This window comes from Sorex araneus, chromosome 1, assembly GCF_027595985.1.
Source record: "Sorex araneus isolate mSorAra2 chromosome 1, mSorAra2.pri, whole genome shotgun sequence".
In the NCBI taxonomy this organism is placed as follows: Eukaryota; Metazoa; Chordata; class Mammalia; order Eulipotyphla; family Soricidae; genus Sorex; species Sorex araneus.
The window spans coordinates 199,225,841-199,245,986 of NC_073302.1; the positions used below are offsets into that span (position 1 = coordinate 199,225,841).

Below are 20,146 nucleotides of genomic sequence, written 5' to 3' on the forward strand. Positions count from 1 at the left end.
TTCCGCACAGTCGCATCACGGTGCTAAGCGGACAGTGCCCGGATGAGGCGTCCAGGGCGGGACGGGGTAGGATCTGGGTCCTGACTGGGTACAGGGCAGGGTCAGGGGCCGGGCGGGACCTGGGCCCTGATTGAGTACAGAGGCCTGCCGGGGGCGGGGCTCGAGGGCGGGAAGAGGGCGGGGCCTTGGCCCTGACTGGTTACAGGGCAGGGGCGGGGCGGGGGCAGGGTACATGGTGGAGGCGGGGCCTGGGCCCTGACTGGGTACAGGACTTGGGCGGGGCGGGGCTTGAGCCCTGATTGGGTACAGAGCAGGGTCAGGGCGGTACAGAGTGGGGCGGGCAGGAGCCTGGGCCCTGATTTGGTACAGGGCGGGGGCAGGGGCGGGGAGAGGGCGGGGTCTGGGCCCTGATTAGGTACAGCTTACGGGTTTGCTCTACAGCTTGTCTGTGCCATGTGTTGTGAGGGTAGGAAATTCCGGCACCCAGTGCTTGGGGCATCACCGTCCTAAACCAGCGTTTCAGGGAATATCCCGACGGGTCTAATGGTAACTGCATAATTACGCTTCGTCTCTGCGGGTTCTCAGCGTCTTCGCTCTCCCTCTCCGGCTCTGCAGCGGATTTCTCCCGCCTCCGCTGGCACTTAGATGGAGCTGGGATGCACCCGCGTGAATCCAGACCCAGCTGAGCCAACTACAACATGGGCAGCTCCTAGCAGATTGTTTCCTGCCAGAGAACTAAGCTGCGACCCCATGCCCGCCCGGGAGGGGAAAGGTATTTCTCTCTCGCGCCTGTCCCTTCCCGGGGATGAAGGGCGCGGGAACCGCCATATTATAATGACCACAGATGGGGTTTACAAGCTTGCAATGATCGAATATCCGGAAGAAATCTCCCTGGACTTAGTTGTTAAAGTACAGAAATACAAAACCTCATTTCTCTTCACAACAGGTCTGACTCTAGTGGGGTGCTCCTAATAATAATGGTGAGGTTTGTGTTGAAATATTGAATGTAACCAAAGTAAACAGAAAGTAAAGTGAAATTTATCAGTTACAAGGGGGGGTGCGGGGGTGGGCGGGATGGGAGGTGTACTGTGGTATTTTTTTTTTTGTCTTCGGTGGTGGGATATGGGCACTGGTGAAGGGATGGTTTTTTCAGCATTGTATGACTAAGACTTAAGCCTGAAAGCATTGTAATTTTCCACATGGTGATTCAATAAAATAAAATTAAAAAAATTTAAAAAAAATAGATGGAGCTGGGAAAGTCCAATTAGTCCTGTCTCCAGAGCCCCCTGATGTACAGCGGAGTGGAGAGCTTTCCTGGCTGCCAATAGCTGTCACTGTACTTTTAAAGAACGTAACAAAAATCGGTCAATGTGACAAGACAGTGATTACTACCGCTTGTATTTGAGACCGCGTTTCAGAAGTCAGCCCCAAAGTCTGAAGGTTGATGTTTGAGTCATACACACACACACACACACACACACACACACACACACACACACACACACACACACACACCCCTCCTCTTCAACAGATGCTGACAAGGAGCTTGCTTGTCAGGTATAGGGTCAGCAGAGGTCATTTCATATTTACTCAGATCAAGTCTCTGGTGTTGTTTGATCATAATCCAGGATATTTGTCAAGTGAGATTTGTATATTTGTTGGGATCCTGAAATAATAGAGATGTCGGTGGGCCTCATGGGTGGCTTATGTGTAGCAGGGAATAGAAAGACAGTCATTTTCTTCCCATCTGCCTCTGCCACCCGGGACCCAGGGTTACTAGGTTCTTGTCTCACCTCGCAGAAGAGAATTTTAGGACTAGATGAGCAGTGAAGTGAAACAGATTTTATTTGGAGGTTTTGAAGGGAAGGAGGAAGAGAAAATGAGATAGAGTGGAGAGTAACATGCTCAAGAGAGAATTGGGGCTTCTCCAAGGGTGGAGAGAGCCCTATACACATCTCAGCATTAGACATGAAAGCATGAAAGTGATGTCGGTGGGCTCCACGGGTGACTTATATGAAGCGGGGAGGAGAAAGACAGTCACTTTCTCCCCAGCCTGTACCACCCAGGATCCAGGGTTACTGGATTCTTGTCTCGCTCATGGAAAAGAATTTCAGGAGTAGACAAGCAGTGAAGAGTTAACAGATTTTATTTAGAGGCTTTTTGAGGGAAGGAGGAAGGGATAAGTGGGAGAGAGAATAGTAAGAATAACGCACTCAAGAGAGAACGCGGGCTTCTCCAAGGGCGGAGGGAGCACCTACACACATCCTAGCACTAGACACGAAAACATGAAAGTACACATCTCAAGAGGGGAGATGCGGGCGACACATGTGCTCAGGCACCGCATGTGCTCAGCCACGTGGGCACAAGCAGCACATGGGCTCAGGCAGCATATGCGCGCCCTTCCTTTGTTCAAGGTGTCTTTTATAGGGTTTCTTCAACCTGCCCCCACGTGGGGTTTCTTTCCAGGTAAAAGTTCGTTGCTAAGGTTACCAGGGAGGTTGGGAGTGGTGATGGTCTTTTTTTAGGCTGGATCACATTTTAATCAGATTAAGGGAGAGGTTGACAGAATTTGAGGAACTTCATGGGGAGGGGTCCAACCTCCTCAGGGTCTGCTGAAGGTCTTATCAGGTCCGTTTTCTGTATTCACAGGGTAGGTCAGTCTCAGGATTCTCCTTCCCAGAGAATCTAAGTTTCATTGCCAAGGGCCTTTCCCTACCTACCTGCCTACAAAAAAAGTATACATCTCAAGAGGGGAGATGCAGGTGACCCATGCTTGACCACGTGGGTGCAAGCAGCATATGGGCACCCTTCCTTTGTTCAAGATGTCTTTTATAGGGGTTTTGCTGCCTGCCCCCATGTGGAGCATCTACCTAGATAAGAGTCCATTGTTGCTCATCATCATCATCACCCCGTTGATCGTTGAATTTCTCGAATGGTCTCAGTAACATCTCCATTTGTCCTAGTCCTGAGATTTTAGAAGCCTCTCCTTACTCGTCCTTCCCAACAATGCCACAGTGGAAGCTCTTTCAGGGTCAGGGGAATGAGACCCAGCATTATTACTGTTTTTGGCATATGAATACACCATAGGGAGTTTGCGAGGCTCTCCCATACGGGTAGGAAACACTCAGTAGCTTGCCAAGTTCTCCCAGAGGAAGAAGTAGGCTATAAGATGTTGCTCGGCTGCAAAGCAGCTGCGTGGTTCCGGGAGCTTGCTTTTAAGTCTCTGGATGTTGGCCGTTGCTGGGATTACAGGGTACCAGGGGGCAGTCCCTGGATGTGACCACCTAGCTACTAGAAAATGGGAAATCTGGGTGGAAGAGGCCCAGTCCCGATCTGAGCAGGGTTGGAGGTCTCAGCCCCTGGTCCCCCACACCTGGGTTCCTCTGCCAGTTCCTTCGTGCATAAGGCTTGTCTGAACATGTGGAGAGGGGGCTTGAGCATGGTTGTGAGTAAGGCTCTGGAGGTCTTTGGCCGCTTGGGGCAGGGAGGGAAGCTGGAGCTCATCCCCTTAGAGCTGGCGGGCATTGTTGCTAAGTGGGTAGAATTAGGTGTGAGCTTTGAAACTCCTTTTCTTGACCTTTGGTCCTACTGGATCTTTTCTCCAAGGATGGGTCCAGCCTTCTCTGGTCTGGGCTAGCTGAGGGTTAATCAGATTAAAAGAAGGAATTGAGGGTTCTCCAGTAATTTTTCAGGCTCTTTCTGTAGGGGGGGTCCAGTCTCCTCAGGATTTGTTGCTGGAGAAGGTTATTGTATAAATTCAGGGTATTTTTAGTAAATATTAAGCCAATATAATTACAAAGAAATCAAAATAATATTTATTATATTCCGAAAACAAAAAAAAATTGTTGTTTCTAAGTATATCAGGAGGATGGCTTCAAACATTTCACTTCTGATCGGGGGCTGGAGTGATACACAGCGGGTAGGGCATTTGCCTTGCATGCGGCTGACCCAGGTTCGATTCCCAGCATCCCATATGGTCTTCTGAGCACCGCCAGGAGTAATTCCTGAGTGCAGAGCCAGGAGTAACCCCTGTGCATTGCCAGGTGTGACCCAAAAAGCAAAAAAAAAACCAAAACAAACAAAAAAACAAAAACAAACAAAAAACCATTTCATTTCTGAGCAATAGATTGATATAAATAGAAATAACAAATTGAAAGATGTTAAGCTCTGAGCCTATTGTTGCCACATATGCATTGACCTTTATCACGTCTTTTTATTCCCAGAGCCTGTACACTTCTCTCACACATGATTCTTCGGGGTATCCCAAGTTGTCTTGATGTAGGCAGTAGATAGGAAAAGGCCCTTGGCAATGAAACTTAGATTCTCTGGGAAGGAGAATCCTGAGACTGACCTACCCTGTGAATACAGAAAATGGACCTGATAAGACCTTCAGCAGACCCTGAGGAGGTTGGACCCCTCCCCATGAAGTTCCTCAAATTCTGTCAACCTCTCCCTTAATCTGATTAAAATGTGATCCAGCCTAAAAAAAGACCATCACCACTCCCAACCTCCCTGGTAACCTTAGCAACGAACTTTTACCTGGAAAGAAACCCCACGTGGGGGCAGGTTGAAGAAACCCTATAAAAGACACCTTGAACAAAGGAAGGGCGCGCATATGCTGCCTGAGCCCATGTGCTGCTTGTGCCCACGTGGCTGAGCACATGCGGTGCCTGAGCACATGTGTCACCCGCATCTCCCCTCTTGAGATGTGTACTTTCATGTTTTCGTGTCTAGTGCTAGGATGTGTGTAGGTGCTCCCTCCGCCCTTGGAGAAGCCCGCGTTCTCTCTTGAGTGCGTTATTTTTACTACGCTCTCTCCCACTTATCCCTTCCTCCTTCCCTCAAAAAGCCTCTAAATAAAATCTGTTACTTCACTGCTTGCCTACTCCTGTAATTCTTTTCCGTGAGTGAGACAAGAATCCAGTAACCCTGGGTCCCGGGTGGTAGAGGCGGTTGGGGAGAAAGTGACCGTCTTTCTCCTCCCGGCTTCACATAAGTCACCCGTGGGGTCCACCAACATCATTCTGATTTTCTAAAGAGAGATGCTCTATAATAGAAGTAGAATTCTGTTGAGATTGCTGTCCATTCAGTACTCTTTGCTATAAGAATTCATCCCCTGGAGGGCTTGGAGCAATAGTACCACAGGTAAGGAACTTACCTTGCATGCAGCTAGTCCAGGTTTGCTCTTCTGTACCCTTAGGGTCCCCCAAATTCTGGCAGGAGTGATCACTGAGTGCAAAGCCAGGAGTAAAATCCCTGTGCCCTTCTTGGTGTGGCCCAAAACCAAAGAAGAGGGGCAGGGGAAGAAAACAAGCCCCTCCAAGATTTCTCATTTGTTAAATGAAGGAAGGGTTTGGAATAATAGAGAACTCGCTGAAAGATAACTTTAGTAAGTCAAAGTCTGGCATTATTTTGTTATTTGTGTGGCTCAGGGAACTTGTGATGCTTTGGGGCCAGTTTCTTGTCTTTCAGTGCTGGGGTCACTCTGCACCCGGTGGTTCCTAGGGTCCACACACACACTAAACCCAGGGATTGACCACTGCCACCCCCCCCCTCCACACACACACAGGACATGTGCTCTGCCTCTCCATGGCCACATACCCAGCCCCCAGCAGGAGGTTTTTTAAGTTATAGAAAAAAGTTTGTAAGTACATCTAATGAACCTATTATTTGCATATTTCTTTAATCTATTTTAGGGATTTGTTGCCTATTCGTGGTATTTATTGGAATTTGTGGTATTTGTTTTTATTAGGCATTTATTCCTAAATCAGACTGAAACAGACTTTATTCTGGAAGCATAATTATGATGATGGTTTTCTCCTGCTGCATTCTAACCAAATAGCTAAGTTGTGAAGTAGTTATTTGTTTTATGTCAATGTAGTATTTCATTTACTCTGTTTGTTAATAGTTTAGAAAATTTGTAATGTTAGAGCCCGGCAAGCTACTGAGAGTATCCCGCCCGCACAGCAGAGCCTGGCAACCTATCGTGGCATATTTGGTATGTCAAAAACAGTAACAACAAGTCTTACAATGGAGACATGACTGGTGTCCACTCGAGCAAATCGATGAACAATGGTACGACAATGCTACAGTGCTACGGTGGAACAAGTTTAAATTCTATACATTATACAGTTTGATATGTATCGTTCAAAACTGGGTAATAAGAATCAACACAGTTATAATGAAGGTTATGTTTAAAACTTATACTATCCTTGTTCTTCACTGGCATGCAATTAAGCTTTGGGCTTGTAGTTCTTTGACAGAGAGAAAGAATGTTTCTTCTCTTCATTAGTACTACCTCTACGGGCTGGAGAGATAGCACAGTGGGTAGGGCATTTGCCTTGCATTCAGCCAACCCAGGTTCGAGTCCCAGCATCCCACATGGTCCCCTGAGCACCGCCAGGAGTAATTCCTCAGTGCATGAGTCAGGAAAAAAACTTCTGTGCATCGCCGGGTGTGCCCCCCAGCAAAAAAAAAAAAAAGGAAAAAATGAAAAAAAATAGTGCTACCTCTACATGCTGGGATAGTCTCTTGTTATTTGTTCTGTTTTGACCTATTTTAGGGGGTGGGGCACAATTAGCGGTGCTCAGGGCTTACTCCTTGCTCTTGACATGGTTCACTTCTAAGGGTTTTCAGGAGACTGGGTGCTGGGCATAGAATCCAGGTCAGCAAGATAAGTGCCCTTCCATTGTACTAACTCTCCAACCCCTGTTGTTGGATTTTTTTTTGTTACCTGTGATTCTGTGAATGCAGTTGAGTGAAGAGGATCTTATCTTGTTTATTCCAAATATGTGTAACATTACTGTAGTAATGAATATTTACTCAGTACATTTTTACGTGCCTGCTGGTTCTCTGTCTCTCAGGAAGTGTCTGTTCAACAGCTCTCTGGTTTTTTTGTGAATTTATTGTTGAGTGTTGAGTGTTGAGTGATTGTATATCTTGAATATTGGTCATTTTTACACTGAAAGGTTGAGAGGAAGTCTGTTCCCTAAAGGGATGCTATATAAGTGAAGATCTGGAGGTTGGACCCTGAGGGCCATCTCAGGAACAGAAACCAACTTAGAGCTTCTGGGCCTGAGGCTGGGAGGTGAAGGGTAGGTGAGCCTCAAGATTAAAGTATGAAAGGGCAAGGTCGTAAGGGGCCCTGGTAGGACTCATGTTTCTCTCAAAAGAATTGGGACAAACTTGGCCTTGGTGTTCAGTTGCATCTCTAGGTAAGAGAGGAGGCCACTGCAGGCCTCAGGAGTCTAGGGGCCAGTCAGTGAAGCATAGAGGCACTGGGGAGTAGGTAGAGCCTTCGGAAAACAGGATGAAGGCTGGGGACCAGGTTGATAATAGAAAAACAGAAAAACTAAGGGTTTTTTTGAAGATGGAGTCAAAGATGTTACAGTCAAATTCTAGTAACAGAGAGTTATGGTTATTACGGTTCACGGACGGAGTGGTTATTCAAACTGGAACTTAGAATGATTTAAAATAACATCTGTAGAATGTGGGCTAGAGACTGAACACAGTGGCCACTCAACACCTTTATTGCAAACCACAACCCCTAATTAGAGGAGAGAACAGAAGGGAATACCCTGCCACAGTGGCAGGGTGGGGTGGGGGGAGATGGGATTGGGAAGGGTAGGAGGGATGCTGGGTTTACTGGTGGTGGAGAATGGGCACTGGTGAAGGGATGGGTTCTTGAACTTTGTATGAGGGAAACATGAGCACAAAAAATGTATAAATCTGTAACTGTACCCTCACGGTGATTCATTAATTAAAAATAAATAAACTAAAAAAAATAACATCTGTAGGGCCTGGAGTGATAGCACAGCAGGTAGGACATTCGCCTTGCACATAGCTGACCCAGGTTCTATTCCCAGCATCCCATATGGTCCTCTGAGTACCTCCAGGAGTAATTCCTGAGTGCATGAGCCAGGAGTAACCCCTGAGCATCGCCTGGTGTGATCCAAAAAGAAAAAAAAAATCATCTGTAGTGTTGGAATTCACAATTGATTTTTAAAGCTTAAGTGTGAAATGGAATCATGGGAAATAGGTATTTTGGCCAGAATTTCTATTTTGGTGACAGGTATAGAAAACTACTTTTGTTCAAGTTCTTAGGTAATTATTAGAGGAAAGAAGTGTCGTTCAGGTTTGTTTTAATTTGGACTTCTTAGTACAAGCAACAAATATTACAAGTATTATAATACCAAAGATAGCAATAAGGAAATTAAATGCTCTGCCAGTAGATACAAGGGCCAGGGGGATTGCCTCATAGCTGGAAGACTGCTTCATGAGCAGAGGGGAGAAGGCAAATGGAATAGAGAAGGGATCACTAAGAAAATGATGGCTGGAGGAATCAGTCAGGATGGGAGATGCATGCCAAAAGTAGATAATGGACCAAACATGATGACCTCTCAGTGTCTGTGTTGCAAGTGATAATGCCCAAAAGTAGAGAGAGAGTATGGGGAATATTGTCTGCCATAGAGGCAGGGGGAGGGTAGGAAAGAGGGTGTATACCCAGGATATTGGTGGTGGGGAATGTGCACTGGTGGAGGGATGGGTGTTTGTTCATTGTGAGATTGTAACCCAAACATGAAAGCTTGTAACTATCTCACAGTGATTCAATAAAATAAATAAATAAATAAAATGCTCTGCCTGGAATTTTTGTCTCTGGTAATTTAAGGTTAAATGGAATGGACAGAATGATTTTGCTGCAGTTGTTAAGTTAGGTTGTTGGTTAAGATGCATTAAGATCTGAACACTATTCAACATGCCATAAACAGTAACAAACAAGTCTCACAATGGAGACGTTACTGGTGCCCGCTCGAGCAAATCGATGAGCAACAGGATGACAGTGACACTGGAAGAAATAACCCGCATGTTTGATTTGTATCCATCGTTTGGTTATTTTATTATGTCACCTCAGACATGGCCTGTGGCTTTAGTTAAAAAAAAACTTAATCTATCTGGAAGTGAGTTGGAAAACAAAATGATTCTACTTCGCCAGGTAATGCCTTAGGTAATGGAGACTCAGGTTTATTCATTTTTATTTCCAAACTTTAAGTTATGGTTGGGTTAATGTGTACTTTATGAGTACAGTAAAACATGCTCAATTTTTATTATTTTTTTGTATTTGGGGTATAGAGTTGATTTTTATATTTTTCTGCATTACCTTTCTTTTTTAAAAAAAGTTATTTATTTTTAACTAGTGAATCACTGTGAGGGTACAGTTACAGATTTATACACTTTTGTGCTCATGTTTCCCTCATATAAAATTTGGGAACCCATCCCTTCACCAGTGCCCATTCTCCACCACCAGTAAACCCAGTGTCCCTCCCACTTTCCCCAATCCCATCTCCCCCCACCCCACCCTGCCACTGTGGCAGGGCATTCCCTTCTGTTCTCTCTCTCTAATTAGCTGTTGTGGTTTGCAATAAAGGTGTTGAGTGGCCACTGTGTTCAGTCTCTAGCCCTCATTCAGCCCGCAACTCCCTTCCCCCGCATGGCCTCCGACCACATTATAGTTGGTGATCCCTTCTCTGAGTTGCCCTCTCCCCAGAATGTGAGGCCAGCCTCCAAGCCATGGAGTCAACCTCCTGGTACTTATTTCTACAATTCTTGGGTGTTAGTCTCCCACTCTATTATTCTATATTCCACAGATGAGTGCAATCTTTCTATGTATGTCTCTCTCTTTCTGACTCATTTCACTCAGCATGAAACTTTCCATGCCAATCCACTTATATGCAAAATTCATGATCTCCTTTTTTCTAACAGCTGCATAGTATTCCATTGTATAGATGTACCAAAGTTTCTTCAACCAGTCATCCATTCTAGGGCATTCGGGTTTTTTTCCAGATTCTGGCTATTGTAAACAGTGCTGCGATGAACATATAAGTTGCAGATGTCATTTCGACTATACTTTTTTGCTTCTCTGGGATATATTCCCAGCAGTGGTATTGCTGGGTCAAATGGGAGCTCAATATCTAATTTTTTGAGAATCGTCCATATTGTTTTCCAAAAGGGCTGAACCAGTCGGCATTCCCACCAGCAGTGTAGAAGGGTCCCTTTCTCCCCACATCCTCTCCAACAGCGGTTGCTTTTGTTCTTTTGGATGTGTGCCAAGTCTCTGTGGTGTGAGGTGGTATCTCATGGTTATTTTGATCTGCATCTCCCTGATGATTAGTGATGCAGAGCACTTTTTCATGTGCCTTTTGGCCATTCGTATCTCTTCCTTGGTAAAGTTTCTGTTCATTTCTTCGCCCCATTTTCTGATGGGGTTGGATGTTTTCTTCTTGTAGAGTTCAACCAGTGCTTTATATACCATTGATATCAACCCCTTATCTGATGGGTATTGTGTAAATATCCTTTCCCATTCTGTGGATAGTCTTTGTATTCTGGTCACTGTATCTTTTGTAGTGCAGAAGCTTTTTAGTTTAATGTAGTCCCATTTGTTGATCTCTGTTTCTACTAAATTCTGCATTACCTTTCAATCTAAAGTGGGACCAATTTAGGCAAAATCTACCTAAATCCTTTCATAAAGCCAAAGAACTAAAGTTCATTAAAGTAGACTGAATAATAATGATAGAGTAATAATGGAGAAGAGCCACGGCGGAATGAGCCTGTAAGTGAAATGAGTGACAGTGATAGCATGTGGCTTTTGAAAAAGTCTATACTGTCCCCCAAAGTTGTTGGTAAGTATCAAAGGAATTGATCTTATGCACAAACCTGTACAATTACTGTGTTGTTTTCCTGTTCTCATTGGAAAATACACGTTTTTCATAGACTTGAAGGCCTCTCCCAAGCCTGGTGTGCACATCTCAGCAGAGGAACCAGACACCTTCAGACTCAGTCATTCTTCTTCAATTGAGGTTTCTGGAACAAGCTTACCAGGGTAAGTGGTTATCACTCCCTTTAAACATATTAAAATGGGGGAGGAAGAATAGGAGGAAAATGAGGAAAGCCATCTATAGTTTGAGCTCTTCAAGGTATCCAGGATAACTATTTCATAAATTTCAGACCTTATTTTTTGGGCATTTTTATAGATTGCTTGATTATTTTTTTCCCTTTTGAAAGGAACATCAGTAATGTTACAGACTGCATCATGGATATGCCTTGGTGTATTTGGTACAGCTGCTGGAAACTTACTTTTCTGCCATTTTAATCATACTGAGATGGCCCACAAAAATTCTGTTTTGATTGCTTAAGATATTAAAAGTGAAACTATCAGGTCAGGAATAAGAGTATTTTAAGGCTTCCTTTAGCAAAAAGGATTTGTAAATTTTTTCTAAAAGGATATATATATATATGTATATATATATATTTTAATTAATTTATTTTTTAATTAGTGAATCACTGTGAGGGTACAGTTACAGATTTATACATTTTTGTGCTCATGTTTCCCTCATACAATTTTCGAGAACCCATCTCTTCACCAGTGCCCATTCTCCACCACTAATAAACCCAGCATCTCCCCCCACCCCACCCTGCCTCTGTGGCAGGATATTCCCTTTTGTTCTCTCTCTTAAAAGGATATTTTTAAGAATTTTTTTTTCTTTTTTGGGTCACACCGGCGATGCACAGGGGTTACTCCTGGCTCTGCACTCAGGAATCACCCCTGGCGGTGATCAGGGGACCATATGGGATGCTGGGAATCGAACCTGGGTTGGCCACATGCAAGGCAAACATCCTACCTACTGTGCTATTGCTCCAGCCCTCAAAGTATTTTTATTTTTAAAAAATTTTATTAAGGTGCCATGATTTACAAAGTTATTGATAGTTGAGTTTTAGGCACACAATAATTCTACACCAATCCCTCCATCAGTGTCAACTTCCCTCCATCAGTGTTCCCAGGGTCCCTCCCCACCCCAGTCCACTCTGGCTCCACAAACAGGCATATTACAAAGTTTCACTGGCTATTTGTTTAGGGTTTTTTTTTTTTTTGCTTTTTGGGTCACACCCGGCGATGCACAGGGGTTACTTCTGGCTCTTCACTCAGGAATTATTCCTGGCGGTGCTGAAGGGACCATATGGGATGCTGGGAATCGGACTCGGGTTGGCTGCGTGCAAGGCAAACACCTTACCCGCTGTGCTATTGCTCCAGCCCCTTCATTGGCTATTTGGGTCTCATGTTCTCAGTTTTGTTGAATCTGTGTTTTGGGTATATGGCTAGATCTTAAGAGGGTCTTTTTGTTTTGTTGTTGGTATTGTTTGGGGGGCTGGAGCAATAGCATAGCGGGTAGGGCATTTGCCTTGCACGTGGCCAACCCGGGTTCAGTTTCTCTGCCCCTCTCGGAGAGCCCGGCATGCTACCGAGAGTATCCCACCCGCATGGCAGAACCTGGCAAGCTCCCTGTGGAGTATTCAATATGCCAGAAACAGTACCAACACGTCTCACAGTGGAGACATTACTGGTGCCCCCTTGAGCAAATCGATGAGCAACAGGACAACAGTGCAGTGCTATTGTTTGGGGGCCACACCTGACAATGCTCAGGGGTTACTACTGGCTTTGCACTCAGGAATTACTCCTGGTGGTGCTTGGGGGAATGCATAGAGTGCCAGGGATCAAACCTGGGTCAGCCACATGCCAAGCAAGTGTCTTACCTGCTATACTATCTCTCAAGCCCCTGAAGATTATTTTTTGAAGCAAACAGTTTTCTTTAGAGAAACAGGCTGGAGACAGGGTTTTAAGAGACCAGGGGATTCTCAAAGGGGCGAGAGCTGGCACAGGGTTAATCCTTTGTCCCTTTTACTTTGGGAAATCCTCAGAGTCATTGGCTTGCATATCACTGCTCTGTTTCTGTTCCCCGTGGCTGGCTTTGATCTGGGCCTGTGTCAGATTTTCACTGGGACTTAAGTGCAGGAAGTTTCTGATGCTCACTCATTGATTTTTTTTCTTATTGCTTTTTTAAATCAAATGTTGAATAAATTTTTAGTGAATGAACTGTTAACACTGCTATGCTCTCCTATGCAACAAGACACATATCTTACACATAAAAAAAATAGCATCTACTCATGAAAATGTCCCATCTTTTCTTTTATGATTCGCCACCCAGATGCTTCATTCACTAGGAATATAATTTATTATTTTAGATACTAATGGTTAAAATGTGAGCTGGGCTCAGGACTGAGTTGTCGTGTGTGGTAGCGAGGTAGACTGATGTAGATAAGCAGGGTTGGCGTCCAGCAGCAGCGCCGTCTCCTCAGTGCGGATGACGCCAAGGAATGACTCGTTCCATCCCCAGCTGTCCTTTTCCTTTCAGAGTTGCCTTCGGGTCTTATGATTCAGCCACCCCTCAGGTGCCTGACCATTGCCCATCACAGCCTCACACCTGGGCCTTGAGGACCAAAAGGTAGGCACCACTTGGTATTTTTAGCAAAATTGCCAGTTTTCAATGATAACTGTTGGAGTCAGACTGATATGCAGGCCTGAATCATTTCTGTTGCTCTTTACCTTTTGGTGGGGGAGGTGAGGTGAGAGGGGGTTGTTTGGTTTTGGGGGCCACAACTGGCAGTACTCAGGGTTACTTCTGGCTATGCACTCAGAAATCACTCATGGTCATGCTCAGGGAACCATATGAGATGCTGGAGATCGAACCCAGGTCAGCCACATGCAAGGGAAGTGCCCAACCTGCTGTGCTATCTCTCTGGTCTCCATTGATTTTACCTTTTTTTTTTTGTTTTATTTTGTCTTTTTTTTTTTTTTTTTTGCTTTTTAGGTCACACCTGGTGATGCACAGGGGTCACTCCTGGCTTTGCACTCTTGGCAGTGCTCGGGGATCATATGGGATGCTGGGATTCAAACCCAGGTCAGCCGTGTGCAAGGCAAATGTCCTACCCGCTGTGCTGTTGCTCCAACCCTTGGTTTTACCTTTAAAGTGTGAGTACATGTGCGTGTGTGTGTGTGTGTGTGTGTGTGTGTGTGTGTGTGTGTGTGAGTAGGCATAGAGGTACAAACGTTTCATTATCTGCTCTATAGAAACTTTCAGTGTGGTGGATCACAGGTGTGAAACACCATAATGAAGTGCATGGGACTAGGGCTGTGCTGTGCAGACTCAGAAAGAGATAATTCAAAATCACCCGGAGTGGAAATTTAAAAATTGACTGCAATGGTGATGGATCTACAAAGATTTATGAGAGCCATAGTTTGCAGGGTAACTTGGAAACCAATGGGGAAGGCCTGGATCTGTATATCACACACGGCACACGAGGGGTTGCATGAATCGTGTACAGAGGGAAAGGAGGAGCAGCCAAAAGAACAGAATTGTAGCGACATGGTTGGGAGTTGGCAGATTGGGTGGCGACATGACTGACATGCCAGGTCGGCGTTCTTTTTCGTTTGTTTGCTTTTCGGGTCACACCCTGTGGTACTCAGGGCTTACTCCCCAGGAATCACTTCCAGTAGGCCCAGGGGAGCATGCAGCAGATTGAACCCACATCAGTCACATGCAAGGCAAACGCCCTACCTGCTGTGATATCTCTCCGGCCTCTGTGTTGGTGTTCTGAGGTTGGTGTTCTACTGGTACTCCAGTAGCAGTAAGGAGAGGGAACATGCAGTGGGGAGGAAGCAGGTTAGAACAGGAAAATTTGACAGGGCGCTGCTGTCACGGGCTAGGGGAGAGACGTGTGGCGTGGACTGAGAATGGTGGTGGTAGAGATGCCAGAGAAGGAGATCTGAGGGATTTATCGAGGAAGATTTTATCAAGAAAAACCTAGATGCATGTTTTGCCAGAGTGACATTTTTGTTTATAACTTACGAGCTTATGACACCATCATATATATGCCCACGAAGCTCTAAATACAGGATGTTCTATTGAGCAAACCATCACTCCCATTTCACTGCAAACTGTCTTGTGATGCTGTGGTTAGGTATTAGGTCCCTGTGTTACTAGCATAGTGGTGATGACCGCTTCTCCTGACACTTTAGGGACTCCCCCAGCATATTTTATTTCATCTGTAAGTAAGAAGAAAGCATGAGGTGCGTTTGAGGACAGGACTTGCCACCAAGAAGGCACAAGTCACTGCATATATTCTGTTGGTTTTGCTGTCATCGATTCTGATGACTGGCAGGTAATTTGGTCTTTGCTCATCAGTATATTTTGTTGCTAAAACTTTGGTCCAGGAGATCTTTCCAAACCACCAACCACAAATACTCAGTAAGGGTTAACAGTGCTTCTAAATTTGTACATTCTGCCTTCCAGAGATAGCAACCCCTCTAAGGTGAATTATATAAATGATACAACAAAAATTTCTTTGTATCATTTATATATTATTAAAAAGAAATGGATCAATATTGATCAGAGCCTACCTGCTTTATTTTTGTTTTTGCTTTGGGGCCAGACCCAGCGGTGCTTGGGGTTTGCTCCCAGGAGAGCTCAGGGGTTTGATGGTGCTGTGATCAAACCTGACCCTCCTGCACATAAAGCACATGCTTGGTCCACTGAATTCTCTTTAGACTTTGTGATTTGTGGGTTCACGTAGGGGTCATGAGAAATCTTGAAATTTGTTTTCAAATAGATGTCTTTCTTTTTTTAGTTTTGTTCTGTTTAGGGGCCACACCCAGTGGTGCTCAGGGTTGACTCCTGCCTGGTTCTGCACTCAGCGATCACTTCCAAAGAGCTCAGGGGACATTATACGGGATACTGAGAATCGAAGCCAAGTCCCATGAGCCACATGCAAGGCAAGCGCCCTACCTGTTGTACTCACTCTGTTCCTAAAATAGATTTCTTTATGCTGTATAGTGAATATGTTATACCTGTATACAATCTCAGGGCCTCTTGCCGAAGATGACTTGGAAAGATCCAGTGCGAGGTGCCAGGCCTGACATGGCTGTGTCCCCATGCTGTGTGACCCCAGGCCACCCCAGCAGCTGTGTCACCAACACCACTCCCAGGGGTCTGCAGGTGTCACCAACACCACTTCCTGGGGTGGATGAGGGCGGGCTGCAGGCTGGCCCTGGGAGAAGAGATGAGTGCAAAGTGGGAATTCAAAGCACCAGCTTTCAAAAATTAGCAACGGGTGGCTGGGGTGGGGGCAGGGGGAGGTCCTACATAGATAGGACAGTGGGCAGGACACTTGCCTTGTATGTGGCTGACCCTAGTTCGATCCCCGGCATCCCATAGGGTTCCCTGAGCACTGTCAGGAGTGATTCCTGAGCACAGAGCCAGGAGTTATCCCTGAGCACCACTGGATATAGCCCAGAAAACAAACACACACCAAAGAACCAAGAAAACAGCAACCAGCTTGGAGAAGCAATTCTGGAATCAGTACCTAGCCATGAATCTCTTGTATCATCCAGCGTGTGGTTTGGCCTCATTATAGGGAGAGGTCACTGTCCCCTAGCCAGGCGCAGCCATGACTGGCCCTTCTCAATTAGTACTTGGGCAGTCGTCAGGCTGATAGAGGTGTGGGGGGCCCAGGGAGCTCCTATTTCCTGGACCCTCTCTGGGTGCAAGAAACTGTGCGTGCACAGCCCCCTGAATCCTGACCGTCCCCTCCTTTCAGTGGGGATGGTGTGCTGGGCGAGCGGAAGCAGAGAGACCCAGGCAAGTGTCCGGGTCCCCCGCTGACCCTTTCCCCAGCACCTTCACTGCGGTTCCCGGCTGAGAGGCCCCTGGCACTGCCAGCCAGCTTCTCGGGGAGCTGGGGCATGGACTCCCTGCTTCTGACCACGAAAGAGGAGCTGAGATGTCCAGGAGGTCCCCACTCCAGGGAAACAGGTCACTCCAGCCCCCTGATCTCACCCTTCGTCAGAGATGGGTGAGCAGTGACACCCCTTGACAGGTGTGGGCCTCCAGGCATGGCCTGTGAAGAGGGGAGGCTGAGTGGGGGCCCCCAAGGGGGGGAGGCACCGATAACCCTGACAACCAGAGGGCTGAGAAGGGGCCCACAGGAGGGCGGAGGCACCTCCAAGGACAACTGTGGGCCCTGGAAGTTGGGAGCAGAGTCTGGAGCTCCCTGGAGTGCCGCAACTCAGGGCAGGTTCTTGCCCAAAAAAGGGGGGGAGGGAGAGACAGAGAGGACGAGAGAGAGACGGAGAGAGAGGGAGAGAGAGGAAGAGAGAGAGGAAGAGAGAGAGGGAGAGAGAGAGGGAAAGAGAGGGAGATGGAGAGGGAGAGAGAGGTGGAGAGAGAGAGAGGGGGGAGAGAGAGAGGGAGAGAAAGAGAGGGAGAGGGAGACACAGAGTGAGAGAGAGAGAGAGAGAGTATATGTGTCTGAAGGCCCCTGTGCCAGGGTCTGTGCAGGAACCTGTTACCTGGCAGACTCCAGTGGGGTCACATTTTGGAGCCGCCTCCTCCTCCTCCTCCTCCTCCTCCTCCTCCTCCTCCTCCTCCTCCTCCTCCTCTAACTTCGGGGAGGCCAGGCACTGGGATCTGAGACAGGAGCAGCCTGGGGGCTGGTGCAGCTTTTGGTTCTCTGCTGCTCCCTGCAGGTGTATCTGAGCAGAGCCGCCAGGAACCATCTGGGGTCCGAGAGCCAAGAGGTGTCCACGAGAGCCAAGAGGTGTCCACGCGCGTCGCCCTGAGCCTGCCTAGGCTGGTGGTCCAGGCCGACCAGCCTGTTGAATCCACACAGCAAATGAGCGTCCCAGGCGTGACACCCTTTAATGGCCTCAGCGCGCACGCCCTTGCAGCCACTCACCTGAAACTGAACTGGCTTGCGGAAAGATTTGTGTGAGCGTGTGCGTGGGATCCCCATTGTAAGGGGTCTGTTTCCTTCTCAGCTCCTCTGAGCACGGGTTTCACCACCAACAGAATGGGTCCCCCAAAACCGCCAGGGTAGGCCCAGAGCAACATTACAGTGGGAGGGCACTGGCCTTGCACACAGCCAACTTGGGTTCAGTCCCCAGCATCCCCATTGCATTCCCTGAGCCCGCCAGGAGTGATCCCTGAGTGCAGAGCCAGGATCAGCCCCGAGCACCGCTGGGCTGAGAAACAACAGAGCACCAAGGCGGATGTGGGGTGGGAGAATTGGGGACCCAAGGAGCCCTGGGCTGAGCCAGAGAGGGGGGGCCCGGGGAAAAGCATCCAGTTTCTCCATAAGGACACTGCAGCTGGGCCTGTGCCTCGGGGTGGTGGTCTGGGTGCCCCTCGGGAAAGCCTCCTCTGCAAAGGGGGGCCAGGGCCCCACCCGATGCCACCTGGGCTTGTCGCACCACACCAATGCCCCTGGGTGGGTTTGGGAGGATTTGTTGGCCCCACCCCTTAGTGAGGCCATTCACTGGAAGATCCAGATGTGCTGACTTTCGGGGAGATCGATGAGTCCACTTGCTTCCCGGTGGGGGATGCTGGAACTTGAGCAGGATGAAGCATATGGCAAACTTCTTTCTGGAAAACCAGCCCGTGTCTCAGCACGGAGGGGAGGGTTCTGGCACCTTGAGTGGGTAGGTCACTGCCTGCAGAGTCCCTGGCCGTGCCGCTGCCATCCTGGAGCCACAAAGGGCCGGGGGGCCGGTCGAGGACTTGGTCGACTGGGTGGAGGTGAGTGAGTGGACTGGCTGGTTGGTCAGTTGATGATTGATTGGTGGATCCATTGATTTACAGGCAGGTTTGTTGATTAGTTGGTGAGTTGATGATTGGTTGGTTGGTCAGGTCGTTGGTTGGACTAGTCGACTGGCCTCAGGCTCGGGGATAAGAAGCCGAGGAAAGTGGTTCAACCAGGTTGAATCTGGACTGGTTGGACAGATCTGGACTAAGGTGGACACAGGGGAGAGGGGACACCTGGCTGTCGTGTGCTCATGAGTTGGTGGACTCCCTTTGGGAAGTGACCTGTGCTGGACTCACTGTAGTGTGGGAGGATGGCTCTGGCGTCCCCATGCCTTAGTTTGGGGCGGGGGGGGGGGTGACTGGGAAGTGAGGGACAGGAACTGATGTGTGAGATTTGGGCCTGAAGGCACCCTAAGCCAGCCCCTATCCCTGCAGCTGCAGCTCAGGAGAAAGAACCAGCACCCAGTAGGAGGCCTGTGGAGCAAACTGACTGCTGGCAGGCTGGGGAACAGCCCTCGGGGAACAAAAGACTCCATGTTTCCCCCAAGCTGGGACCACAGGGAGATGCTGGGGTGGGCTTAGAGAGAGGCCCGGGTAAGAGGGGGGACCCCCCTGGTGGGCGGGGAGGGAGCTGGGGCGGGTGCTGAGACAGACGCGCAGGGACGGAGCTTCCCAAGTGTGGGCAGGGTGGAGGTGGATAACAGAAGTGCCCGGGGAAGCCTGTGGCGGGGGAGAGGCCAGGATGGCACGGGGTCGCGGGTGCCCAGGCTCCTCCGTGCGTCCTTCTGCCCCAGGACACCAGGCCGATGGACAGTGATGAATGAAAATAGTGTTTTTAATAGAATTCGCAGCCAGCGCTCAGCGCGTACTCGACATGGCAGATTCCTAAACAGCTCACCTGGACAGCAGAAGCGGGGAAGGACAGAGGGGCGCACCCCAGACGGGCTGAGAACGTGCCTGCCCCCCGCTCTAAGGTGGGGGTCCTGTGGTGACCCCCACCACACACACACACATCCAGCGCGGGCATCTTTGGGAAGAGCAGAGAAGCATTCGAGGGTGGGGGGGTTCTAAAGCAACCAGCGAGCGCCCCCCCCTCGCACGCAAGGAGCATCAGGAGAAGGGGGGCTGCAGCCTCTGGTCAGTGTCACTCTTGCCCCGCCCCCAAGCCCGGAGTCGCCTGTTCTGTGGGCAGTGGGGACTCCGGGGCCATCTCCATCCTCCTGGCCCCAGGCCTGCGCTGACGCGGCGAGCTGGGGTTCTGGGACTCCTAGGCGGGGCGGGGTGCGCTGTCCGGCCCGGGGTCTGGGTGCTGGTGGCGTCCTCTGTGAGGAACTAACCGTCAGCTGCTCACGAAGGAGTCTTCGGAAGGAGAGTGGGGCTCAGGGCACGCTTTCTCGGGCTCAATGTCCTGATACTCGGAGCCTAGGGGGGAGAGAGGCCGAGAGGAGAGAGAGAGATCGGTCTGTGCTGCTTCCTGTTCCTCAGGCTTCTCCCACAGTGCCGGGGCAGCAGGGCCCGCAGGCGCCAGCTTCGCTCCCCAGAACCCCAAGGAAGTCGCTTCCGTGCCCCGAGCCCTGCTGGGTGCAGGAAACGCAACACCTGCTTCCTGTCCCAGGGCTCCTGGGTGGCCCCGTGTCAGCTAGAGGGGCCCGAGGCTGGGGCGGCCCTGATGTCACGGC

At 48.5% G+C, this 20,146-nt stretch overlaps 1 protein-coding gene and 1 long non-coding RNA gene across 2 annotated transcripts in view; one reads left to right on the forward strand and one right to left on the reverse strand.

The window, feature by feature from the left end:
• The first annotated feature begins 400 nt into the window (after nt 1-400).
• On the forward strand, nt 401-18,638 carry LOC129400800 (uncharacterized). Its single transcript, XR_008627913.1, has 6 exons — nt 401-980; nt 5,914-6,075; nt 10,768-10,876; nt 13,245-13,334; nt 13,701-13,861; nt 17,414-18,638. It is a non-coding gene; the product is annotated as an uncharacterized LOC129400800 (long non-coding RNA).
• Nucleotides 18,639-19,284: 646 nt separating this feature from the next.
• The window catches only part of SLCO3A1 (solute carrier organic anion transporter family member 3A1), a 58,105-nt gene continuing 57,243 nt past the window's right edge, over nt 19,285-20,146 (reverse strand). Inside the window, exon 11 of the mRNA XM_055134063.1 lies at nt 19,285-19,889. Coding sequence (XP_054990038.1) covers nt 19,807-19,889 — 83 coding nt within the window. The 3' untranslated portion in view covers nt 19,285-19,806. The remainder of the gene's footprint in view (nt 19,890-20,146) is intronic.